Source organism: Etheostoma spectabile, chromosome 16, assembly GCF_008692095.1.
Source record: "Etheostoma spectabile isolate EspeVRDwgs_2016 chromosome 16, UIUC_Espe_1.0, whole genome shotgun sequence".
NCBI classification, from domain to species: domain Eukaryota; kingdom Metazoa; phylum Chordata; class Actinopteri; order Perciformes; family Percidae; genus Etheostoma; species Etheostoma spectabile.
The window spans coordinates 12288654-12298827 of record NC_045748.1 but is presented as its reverse complement, the minus strand read 5'-3'; the positions used below and the strand labels follow the sequence as shown (position 1 = coordinate 12298827).

At 39.1% G+C, this 10174-nt stretch overlaps 1 protein-coding gene and 1 long non-coding RNA gene across 2 annotated transcripts in view; one reads left to right on the top strand and one right to left on the bottom strand.

Moving 5' to 3' along the window:
* The first annotated feature begins 137 nt into the window (after window positions 1-137).
* Window positions 138-10174, top strand: part of LOC116704233 (uncharacterized) — a 15319-nt gene continuing 5282 nt past the window's right edge. Inside the window, exons 1-2 of the long non-coding RNA XR_004335623.1 lie at window positions 138-338; window positions 8314-8322. This is a non-coding gene — a long non-coding RNA (uncharacterized LOC116704233). The remainder of the gene's footprint in view (window positions 339-8313; window positions 8323-10174) is intronic.
* Window positions 374-9735, bottom strand: c9 (complement component 9). The gene is made up of 11 exons (XM_032539527.1): window positions 9588-9735; window positions 9416-9506; window positions 8410-8560; window positions 6011-6152; window positions 4855-4993; window positions 4116-4556; window positions 3723-3963; window positions 3490-3609; window positions 2077-2252; window positions 759-993; window positions 374-645 (listed from the first exon to the last, which is right to left on the bottom strand). Exons 1-11 carry the CDS (start codon window positions 9659-9661, stop codon window positions 488-490), a joined length of 1968 nt encoding a protein of 655 aa, XP_032395418.1. The 5' UTR covers window positions 9662-9735; the 3' UTR covers window positions 374-487.

Genomic DNA, 10174 nt, shown 5'->3' with positions numbered 1-10174 from the left:
TTTTTGTTTTTTTTTAACTCACCCTAATTGGAAAGACACAGCATTGTTTGTAGTCAAAGTTTGGATCTAAATGTCTGATGACTAGTAAATGATTAAACAGGGCATGCTCTTGTTTGTTTGCAGGGGTCTGTGGGCTGTAAAAGACAGCATAGAAATAGTTTGAAGAACTTTGTTTTAATTTGATTTATTGTTACAAAATAGAGCAACTTTAGGTGGCTTAAATTAAAACTTAGAGGGCTCAGACAAAAAATCAATCTACACATAAAATCATTTTATGAACTGCTTTATATATTACCAACCTCAAGATGGCTCTGTTCTCCTAAATAGGCATGTTCAACGTCAAATTGTACAAATATGGAACAGTGTGTATGTGTGTGTCTGTGTGTGTCTGTGTGTGTGTGTGTGTGTGTGTGTCTGTGTCTGTGTGTGTCTGTGTGTGTGTCAAAGAGAGAAAGAAAGATTGTTTGTTACATGGTAATTAATCTGTTTAGCAGTGTTCTTCATTGTTGGTGTCTCCTCTGCACACAGCTCCAAGGAGCCCTTCTGTGTTACATCTGCGTGTCCTTGTGCGTTTCCCTCCGCCACAGCTGGACCAGCTGGACCAGCAGGACCAGTTACCTTCCTGAATAACTGTCGGCCTTGCACCTGCCGTACATTGTCAAAATGAGCAAACAAAAGGAAAAGGACCTAAAGTGATATAAATGGCCTTGTTGGTATGTTGGGATATTGTATGTTTTGATGTATCCGTTTACTCTTACCTGCGTGTTTAACTTTATCAGCCTTGTAGTTCTGGCAGGCCAAGCCTTCATACTGAAAAGGGCACATGCACTTACACCGCCCATCCAGGAGAGCGAGAGTGCCTCCGTTCTGACAAGGCTTACACTTGCAGACGTTATACTCTGCCGTGTAGTCTGCCGTGGCCCGCTTCAGGTTGGATATCCTGGTGTTAGCATCTGCCATATCCAATGGAATTAACATATAGATGGGCTCCGGCTGTCAGAAGAAAAGAAAAATCTGAATAGATGCACCATTTCACTTGACAGGATATGATAACAGAAAAATTATATCACATCTTTCTTTTGCCTTATGTCTTATGAAATTAGTCTACAGCTACAGTGGCTCTTGGAGGCTGTACTTGAGCGCAGCAGTACTTTAATCTGTCACTAATGTCAGCATGCAAACATGCTCACAATGCTAATGTAGGAGGTTTACTTTTTACCGTGTTCACCGTCTTTATTGGGCGTTTGCATGCTTACATTTGATAGTTTGCCATGAACTCAAAGTCCATCTGATGGTAGTCTATAAGCTTGACGTTCCACTCCCGGGATTGCGCCGGAGCCGCAGGAAATTCCGCCGTATGTGTGTATTGTCCTTTTCCTTCCGCTTTCTTTGTGTCGGAATTTTAAACTCTGGTGGATTTATGAGGACTATGGTTGACTGCTCCCCAGATCTCTGCATGGTAAATTGAGACAGCTAGCTAGACTATGTGTTTTCTGAGTTTTCTCAACTACTTTACAGCAGATTGTGCGGAGTTTAGCGCTGCCCATGACGATTGTGATTGGTTTAAAGAAATGCTAATAAACCAGAGCTCATTTTTCATCCCAGAATGCTGTGTGGACTTGCCAGACCCTCGCCCGCTTTGCACTGTGTGGATGGTTTGGCAAAGCGAGGCTATGCTGATGGTAATGTGAATATGAATCGTTTTCCAGCTGTCCTTAGAGGTTTTTTTTGAGAATTGACACTAAAAACATCAGACGTCTACCTCATAGTGATGTAAATATCTAATAAATAAATATGACGGATTCTGTGCCAATTAATTGAGTAGATGTTATAATATTCCCATCATAAGTGAAAACTATGACATTTGGTAACGATAAGGGAAAACTTAGAGGATCCTTAGGATTTATCCTCTGGGCAGCATGAATGTCTGTACACAACTTCATGGAAATCTATATTGTGGGTACAGTGTTTTGGTCTGGACCAAAGTGGTGGACTGACCATGCTATGCCACTACCATCGTTAAAAACATGATCTGAAAATGAAGTATTCACAGCTTTGCCAATCTATCACAGGTACCTCACTGGTGAGCAGCGCAGGGGCCTCAGCGATGGTCCGGGCCCATTCCTGATATGTATTGATGTTCATCACACCTTCCTTATTCAGTTGAGCTCTCATACCAACAGCACTTTGTAGAGTACCTCCTTTGACTGATGTGATCACCTTGTCCACTACTGCTTTTCCGGCAGTATCACCTGTTTAAGCACCAGGGGAAAACTTTGGTTACTTTCCACATTTGAGAAATACTGAAACCTTACTCATAAACATCACAATATCAGTACACAATGTACTAATAGGAAAAGAGAGGTTTGGTTTTGGTGGTTAAGTTTGGAAGTTTAACTTAAAGTGACTATATGTAACTTTTAATGTTTCTAAAACTATGTCATTTTTCATACAATGATCTTAAATGACCTGGACAAGACTAACAGTGAAAAGAACGCTATTTTTGTATAGATTTTAGTAAGGCATCTGCCCGGGTTTGTTTTTCCCGCAAAGTCACAGAATGATTTGCAGCATGTAACGCATTCTGAAGGGTCACAGATTTCTTTATAACACCAGAAAAGCCTGTGTTAGCGTATGCCAGCGGCATGTCTATTTCATTCATAAAATAACTTTACAGTGTGCGACATGGTTGTACGTCAGTGGCCAACATTAATTTACGTCCCCTATCTATTTAGCGTGGACATTTTCCTTTTAGTCCATGTTTGTGTTTGCTTACTATTTTCTTTGCCCTTGTCCCTCTTTAACATTACTTGTGTAAAACAGACGTGGATTTGATTTAATGCAGTATACATTAATCTAAACTATTATTCAGTTGGTTGCTACAACAATCTCTTAATGCAATTGGCTCGTGACATAGTGACAGTGATAACGTTACCCTGTTTAGCTCACCAGACACCCTAACATTCATTGCAACTATATGACCTCCCGGTAACACTAACTCAGTACTATACCGAGGGCAATACAGCCCCGTAAAGAAAATACCTGGTGTTGGAAAAACACTACCACTTTTGTACAAAGCGACCGCTAGAATCAACCAACACAAAGTTACATATAGCCACTTTCAAAGACACTCTATTTCACACAGAATTATATTCTATAACTACGAGTAAGGGGTAGTTGCATTGCTAGCATCATACACTTGCAGTAAACCTACCATCTGACTACCAAAATAAAGATGACCACTATAACCTGACACTAGCCTTGACTGAAATTTAGATTGCAATTTTGCATGGGAGAAGCTGTGGTTTTGTCCCCATTGTCATACAGTGTAGTCGTGCTACAAAGGAATTATTTCATGATCAGTATGGACAGGAAGAGTGATTCCAGCAAGGAATAACTCCTTCACTGCACATGTGAGAATCGTAAGATAGATTTCAAAACTCTATGCTTTAAACATTACTGTGATCAGGTGAAACTGGGAAAGCTCACCTTGGTTTTTGTTTGTTACATCTTTACAGTTGTCATTTTTCACATTGCCATCAACTATGCCTTGAAAGTCCGCTGAAATGCCGACTTTAACGCAGTTTTGAACAGTTCTCTCTGTCAGATCTGCAAGAGGCATGGAGTATAGACGATCAGTGCTTATATACTTTTCAATTCAGTCACTATTGTGATTGAGAAAATGAACTTCAGAACCATTACATTTGAATAGAGACACATACTTTTTGTTTTTATGGTGTCCTGGTTGAGAACATAAACCAACTCATATTCGCCGCCAGTCTTCCCGTTTTTGGTGTAGTGAGTTCCGTAGTCCTCCAGGAAGGCAAAATAAATCCCCCTTTCATACTGCAAAGGCAAAGATTTGACATGCGCCAAGAATTCATCGGCTGTTTTGAGCTCACGGGAACGCATCCTGTAGGTGCTCAGTTGCACTTTGCCCTTCACCCGCATAAAGCTCTTGTTCTGCAGGAGAGAAGAATTAGTAAACACATATGGTATGTATCTATCTGAGACTTGCTTCACAACATTTTTTTTTAGTTTAGTTAATGTTGCTTTGCATGTTAAGAACTATTTATAAATTGCAATGGGATTACTTGTCACTGGCTGATATTTACCTTAATTTTTGTGTACTCTGAAAGCTCCTTAATCATCGTTTTCTTCTGGAATCCAATCTCTAAACCCAAGGTTAAATCTACTTTTGAAGTTGAAGGTGCAGCTGCATCTGAAGTTGAAGGTGCTGCTGCATCTGAAGTTGAAGGTGCTGCTGCATCTGAAGTTGAAGGTGCAGCTGCATCTGAAGTTGAAGGTGCAGCTGCATCTGAAGTTGAAGGTGCAGCTGCATCTGAAGTTGAAGGTGCAGCTGCATCTGAAGTTGAAGGTGCAGCTGCATCTGAAGTTGAAGGAGGTGCAACTGACTCTGACATGGACTTCTCAGTTGGGCTGAATTTGAAGGAAAGTCCTACATCAAGTTTGTTAGTCATCTCCGTCAAAATCTCCTTCAGGAGACTGTCTGTGTCTTCATAGATTTCTCTAGAGGTGGTTTCTTCCACCAAAGTCTGCAAAGACAGGGAGCATGAGTGTTGAGAGAAGATAGACTTATCAGGATGCTCACTGACCTACTATCATCGTCATTTTACACACGCACACACACAGGATTAAGTCCCCATCTTCGAACGTGGCTCCACTGCAACTTACTCGAGCTTCAGAAAAAGGGACATATTCAAAACCCTGGTCCAGTGAAGGTTAAACCAAATGCGATAATATTAATATATATTTACACAGACACACACACACACACACACACACACAGTAATACATCCTTAGAAGAAAATAGGAGAAATGGTGGTAGCTAACCTCATAGTTGAGCACGCCAACATTCCAGGGAAGCCTGTCATACTTCTGAGTGTATGGATTCCTCACTCGATCACACCTTCCATTGAAGTAATCATTGTTGAATGGGTTCATTCGAGGATCTACACCCAAGATGTTGATTCTGGTGCATGGACACAGTGACCACTTTTACATTACAGTATATACAGTATTATGCCTACCTAAATGAAATTCAAAAGTTTGAGAAGTACTTCAGTCTCCTACCCATGTACAGGTTCTATTAATTGAACAGTCAGCACCTGCTTTCAGTTTTTTATGCTAAGCTAAGTTAATTGTCACGTAATTTGTCATCTTCAGGCAGAGAGGGGTATTGATGTTCTCATCTCACTCTGCAAGAGAATGACAATTCAATGAATTGCATTTCTTCTCACATTGTTATCGTTGATGCTTTGGCAATATTGTTATTTCTCACATTCATGCCAATGAAAGCAATTTGAATTGAATTGAAATAAGTGACCCAACGCAGTTCTCACAACGAAAAACTATTACTCCAGTAAAAAACAGATCATTTCTATTGTGATAAACAACATGTAGATGAAGAAAGTATCTCATCTGAAAACTGCTTTGATTAGTATATGTTCCGTATGGCCACAGTGAGTGGGCTAATATGCCATTATAATATAGCACTGCTAGCAGATTCTGCTACATAAGCCATAACTGGTAATATTCTGCACAATCCATATTTATTTATTTGTTTACCTGTGTCACCTTCTTGTGTACAATATATAATTTCTATTCATCTGCACATTACTCATTTATATATAAGTATATATATATATATATATATATATATATATATATATATATATATATATATATATATCTGTGTGTGTGTGTGTGTGTGTGTATATATATAAACACAGGTGTTTGTAGTGTAAATACCTTTGTATTACTATTATTATTATCACTAATTCCATTTTTTCTTTTTCTTATATTACTTTCTGAATATGTTTCCTATGTCTATTTCATGTGTATTTGGGTTGTTCTGATGTGTTTCTATTGATCTTCTGTAACAAAGGAATTTCCCCAGTGTGGGATTAATAAAGTCTATCTTATCCTGATGTAAGTGCTCTCCATTGTGACAAAGCCTCCTTTTTACTTTCATATAACTCACTCTTACCCGTATCCTGCTGTCCTGCCTTGCTCATTGTTCTCCAGGACTGACAGACCACAGGGTTTACGCTGAGGATCACAGTCCTCGTCTGATCCCTCCTCACAGTCATAGTCCCCGTTACACATTAATCTCTTCTTGATGCATGAACCTGTGTAAAGATGGGGGTTAAACTGATAGAGCAAATATAAGGATACAACAATGACAAAGGTACTGTAGGTGACTTAACCCTTTTGTTGTATCCGGGTCAAATTTGACCTGCTTTCAAAAGATGTATTTATGTATGTATGTATGTATGTATGTATGTATGTACACTACCGTTCAAAAGTTTGGGGTCCCAAAACAATTTGTGTTTTCCTGAAAGTCACACTTATTCACCACCATACGTTGTGAAATGAATAGAAAATAGAGTCAAGACATTGAGGTTAGAAATAATAATTGTATTTGAAAAAGATTTTTTTTACACAACTTTGCTTTCGTCAAAGAATCCTCCATTTTCAGCAATTACAGCATTGCAGACCTTTGGCTCTAGCTGTTAATTTGTTGAGGTAATCTGGAGAAATGCACCCACGCTTCCAGAAGCAGCTCACAAGTTGGATTGGTTGGATGGGCACTTCTTGCGTACCATACGGTCAAGCTGCTCCCACAACAGCTCAATGGGGTTCAGATCTGGTGACTGCGCTGGCACTCCATTACCGATAGAATACCAGCTGCCTGCTTTTGCTCTAAATATCTTGCACAATTTGGAGGTGTGTTTAGGTCATGTCCTGTTGTAGGATGAAATTGGCTCCAATCAAGCGCTGTCCACTGGGTATGGCATGGCGTTGCAAAATGGAGAGATAGCCTTCCTTATTCAGAATCCCTTTTACCCTGTACAAATCTCCCACCACCAGACCAAGCACAAGACCATCACATTACCTCCACATGCTTAACAGATGGGGTCAGGCATTCTTCCAGATCTTTTCATTTGTCTGGTCTCACAAACGTTCTTCTTGTGATCCAAACACCTCAAACTTGGATTCATCCGTCCACAACAACTTTTTTCCAGTCTCCTCTGTCCAAGTCTGTGTTCTTTTGCCCATCTTAATCTTTCTTTTATTGGCCAGTCTCAGATATGGCTTTTTCTTTGCCACTCTGCCCTGAAACCCAGAATCCCGAAGCGCCTCTTCAGTAGATGTTGACACGGGTGTTTGGGTACTATTTAATGAAGATGCCAGTTGGGGACCTGTGAGGCGTCTGTTTCTCAAAATGAGACTCCAATGTACTTATCTTCTTGCTCGGCCTCCCACTTCTTTTACTCGGTTAGAGCCTGTGTGCTGTCCTCTGAAGAGAGTAGTAACACACGTTGTAGGAAATCTTCAATTTCTTAGCAATGTCTCGCATGGAATAGCCTTCATTTCTAAGGACAAGAATAGACTGTCGAGTTCAGATGAAAGTTCTCTTTTTCTGGCCATTTTGAGCGTTTAATTGACCCCACAATGTGATGCTCCAGAAACTCAATCTGCTCAAAGGAAGGTCAGTTTGTGGCTTTGTAACGACCTAAACTGTTTTCAGATGGTGAACATGATTGCACAAGGTTTTCTAATATAAACTAGCCTTCTGAGCCAATGAGCAAACACATTGTACCATTAGAACACTGACGTGATAGTTGCTGGAAATGGGCCTCTATACACCTATGTAGATATTGCACCAAAAACCCAGACATTTCAGCTATAATAGTCCTTTACCCATAGCAATGTAAGCGAGTTTTTCTCTTCAAAGTTAAGACTAGTTTAAAGTCATATTCATTGAAAAGTACAGTGCTTTTCCTTCAGAAATAAGGACATTTCAATGTGACCCCAAACTTTTGAACGGTAGTGTATGTATGTACGAATGAGAAATCTGCGTTTCTTTTTAACTACCTAAATGTAATTATCCAAATAACTTGGATGATTCCATACAACGTGCTGGATCTGTATTGTCTTATCTTTCTTGAATGAAAACATGATTACAAAAAAAAAGATCGGATCTCCACTTCCATAAAATTTGGGATATTTACTAAAATGTTTAGCATTTGAAAAAAATTGAAATGTTTCGAAACAGTATTCTTACTGAATATTGACATATACCAGTCTGTGATTAAGCTCCCTTAAATATTAGTCTAAATGATTCACAATTTTTGCTTTTTTCAAGGATCAGGTATAATTTCCTATTCTTGAAGTTTATTGACCATGAAAATTTCAATAATAAGTAGGTGTTAGTGATATGTATACATGGTAGTGGAAAAAAACGTCAAAAAAATTGAAAAAAAACCAAATGTGGAAAATAAAAAGAGACAAAACGTCAGAAGAAGTGCTGATTTTCCGGGAGGATGACAAGTGCACGGTCAAATGGAAGACAATTCAAAGGGTCAAAAGAAGCTGAAGTACCTGACTCGCACTGGAACTCCGAGTCGGAGCATGCAGGAGGAGGCGGTAGTTCACATTCAGCACCTGTTGTACAGAACTCCCTGTCCCCCAGAGATCCCTCGCAGGACAAACCACCAAACTGGCTGAACACTTCTACACTTCGCGAGCGCCTCTGAGGATCACACATGACATCACACTTTAAGCATTTATACTTTTATCAAACAAAGACAGAGAAACAATGAAGTTAAGAAAAAAGTGTTTGAAGTTTAAGGCCCTGTGTAACATATATATAATGTGAAAAAAATTACTTTATGTTTTTTTAGGCTGAATGTCGCACAACTTAGCCTTAGTAAAACTCATACCGCACTTTATGTTTGGACAATCTGAAGGGCACAGGGAAAATTCAGTATCTACAAACAAAATATGTTCTTGGTTCTTTTTCAGCCGTGTTGTCCATTTGAAATGAGCGAGGTTATAATCTTTAATTAAAACATTTACAAATGGGATTTACCGGTAGCTTAAAGTAAGGTTAGCAGAATTGGGTGTTAGGCTACTTTTAAGATGAAGATACCACTATGATCAGATTTAGCTGTATTTATTTATATGTATTTTTTTTACAAACTCAATTACTAAGTTGTTTGAGAATCTAAATTTAGATTTTTTTTTTTTTATTACAGGAAACAGCACAGTAACTTATTCTGTTATCCAAAGCCCCTAAATTGAATAGCAATCGCTATGTCAACAGCTTGCCATAACAAGCCAGAGTGCAGTTACTTTGGTTTTTACCTCAGCTTTCCAGGTCTTTCCAATTTAAATCCTGTATATTTTCCCCTCCAAATTACAAAATGTCTGGGAAATACTATGTTTTGGGAAAGCAGATGCCACAAAGTAAGATTCGTGATTTAACTCAATTTTGTCAAAATACACGCACACAAACAGTACAGTTTGTCACATGCTAGCTAGTAGGCTACTGCATTGTGATAGTTGAAAGCTGAGTTCTCACTGACTACAGTTTTAATGGACTCACTCTGGATTTCGTGCAAGGATCACAAGGACTCCACTCTGACCAGCGGCTCCAAACACAATTGACTGCTGGCGGATCAGGAATTTCCACTCCCCTGAAATGCACGTATTAAGTGATGATGCAACTTTGTACCTTCCTTAGTACTATACAATCCTTAGAATAAATATATACATACATCCCTTCTCCAACAAGCGCCAGCGTTAGACACAGGCCACAGAAGCCCAGCTGGAGAGCGACAGCAATCCTCATGATGAACCGTTGAAGAGACAAATGATGTTGTGTGTCTGTCCCTATTAAAACTTTTAAGCTGCGTCTCTGTCAATGATTATTCAACTGCAAAGGGACATGTAATCTCAAGTCAATAGGTTGTTTTTTCGGGGGCAGAAATATTGATTTAGTAATCGGTAAACTCCAAAAAACAGAGTTTAAAGTGTAACATCATAATCACACAAAAACTTAATAATCATTACATGTGATGATTCATGTCTTCTCATCTTTTCAAAACAGTTTTTTAGTTGGCAGTTGAGTGCTGTACATGAAAATATAGTACTCAATAGTTTTTTGAGTTATCTTACCCTTTTACTGTCTTTCCTGTCCATTACCTCCTTGCTGAAACTATTTTAATTTGATCCACAGATTCAGTACCCAGGATGTCCAGAGTTCTCACGAGAGCACAACTTGAATTTGCTCAGCGAGTCACTCTGGCATCGAGTAATGATGCTCATTATCTATGCCCTTGTAGCCGAGCTGCACCAATCACAT

Excerpts from the sequence above, each read along its gene's own strand:
- c9 (XM_032539527.1), bottom strand. The coding sequence starts at position 9,661 with ATGAGGATTGCTGTCGCTCTCCAGCTGGGCTTCTGTGGCCTGTGTCTA. Across the intron at positions 3,964-4,115 it reads CAGAGTACACAAAAATTAAG|AACAAGAGCTTTATGCGGGT; the intron begins GTAAATATCAGC and ends TCTCTCCTGCAG. Across the intron at positions 2,253-3,489 it reads TGTAACAAACAAAAACCAAG|GTGATACTGCCGGAAAAGCA; the intron begins GTGAGCTTTCCC and ends GTGCTTAAACAG.